The sequence below is a fragment of the Enhydra lutris genome, unplaced genomic scaffold, assembly GCF_002288905.1.
Source record: "Enhydra lutris kenyoni isolate GAN:26980312 unplaced genomic scaffold, ASM228890v2 scaffoldscaffold51, whole genome shotgun sequence".
In the NCBI taxonomy this organism is placed as follows: domain Eukaryota; kingdom Metazoa; phylum Chordata; class Mammalia; order Carnivora; family Mustelidae; genus Enhydra; species Enhydra lutris.
Genome location: NW_019154135.1, coordinates 3,188,926 through 3,190,157, shown reverse-complemented (window position 1 = coordinate 3,190,157; position 1,232 = coordinate 3,188,926). Strand labels below are relative to the sequence as shown.

The 1,232-nt window shown below is 56.6% G+C and overlaps 1 protein-coding gene across 1 annotated transcript in view; it reads left to right on the top strand.

The window, feature by feature from the left end:
- The window catches only part of LOC111157070 (inhibin beta A subunit), a 10,992-nt gene extending 10,034 nt beyond the window's left edge, over positions 1 to 958 (top strand). Inside the window, exon 2 of the mRNA XM_022518293.1 lies at positions 72 to 958. Coding sequence (XP_022374001.1) covers positions 72 to 958 — 887 coding nt within the window. The remainder of the gene's footprint in view (positions 1 to 71) is intronic.
- The last annotated feature ends 274 nt before the right edge of the window (positions 959 to 1,232 follow it).

Genomic DNA, 1,232 nt, shown 5'->3' with positions numbered 1-1,232 from the left:
CCCCCCCCCCCCCCCGCCCCCAACAACTAACGAGTGTCCCTGCTCTCTCTCGTGCTGTGTTTCATCCGCAGGCACAGCCAGGAAAACGCTGCACTTTGAGATTTCCAAAGAAGGAAGTGACCTGTCCGTGGTGGAGCGAGCCGAAGTCTGGCTCTTCCTCAAAGTCCCCAAGGCCAACAGGACCAGGACCAAAGTCACCATCCGGCTCTTGCAGAAGCACCCGCAGGGCAGCGCGGACGCAGGGGAGGACGCCGAGGAGATGGGCTTCGCGGAGGAGAGGAACGAAGTGTTGATATCGGAAAAGGTGGTGGACGCGCGCAAGAGCACCTGGCACATCTTCCCCGTGTCCAGCAGCATCCAGCGGTTGCTGGACCAGGGCAGGAGCTCCCTGGACGTTCGGATTGCCTGCGAGCAGTGCCACGAGACGGGCGCCAGCCTGGTGCTCCTGGGCAAGAAGAAGAAGAAGGAGGAGGAGGGGGAGGGGAAGAAGAAGGACGGAGGAGACGGAGGGGCAGGGGGAGACGAGGACAAGGAGCAGTCCCACAGACCTTTCCTCATGCTGCAGGCCCGCCAGTCGGAAGACCACCCTCACCGGCGGCGGAGGCGGGGCTTGGAGTGCGACGGCAAGGTCAACATCTGCTGTAAGAAACAGTTCTTTGTCAGCTTCAAGGACATCGGCTGGAACGACTGGATCATCGCTCCCTCCGGCTATCACGCCAACTACTGCGAGGGTGAGTGCCCGAGCCACATAGCAGGCACGTCGGGGTCCTCGCTCTCCTTCCACTCGACCGTCATCAACCACTACCGAATGCGGGGGCACAGCCCGTTCGCCAACCTCAAGTCGTGCTGTGTGCCCACCAAGCTGAGACCCATGTCCATGCTGTACTATGATGATGGGCAGAACATCATCAAAAAGGACATTCAGAACATGATAGTGGAGGAGTGCGGGTGCTCATAGAGCACCCGGCCCAGGGGGACGGGGAGTCAGAGTGGTCCAGAGAAGACAGTGGCGAGATGAAGAAAAGTTTAAGGTTTCTGAGTTAAACAAGCAGAAAAAAAAAAAAAAATAGAAATTAAAAAAAAAAAAAAACTAAAAACAAAACCTGAAACAGATGAAGGAAGATGTGGAAAAATTCCTTAGCCAGGGCTCAGAGATGAAGCAGTGAACCAGATGGGAATTGGGAGGGAGAGGGAGAACAGCGCCCCCTTCATTTCTTCTGATATCAAGGTGA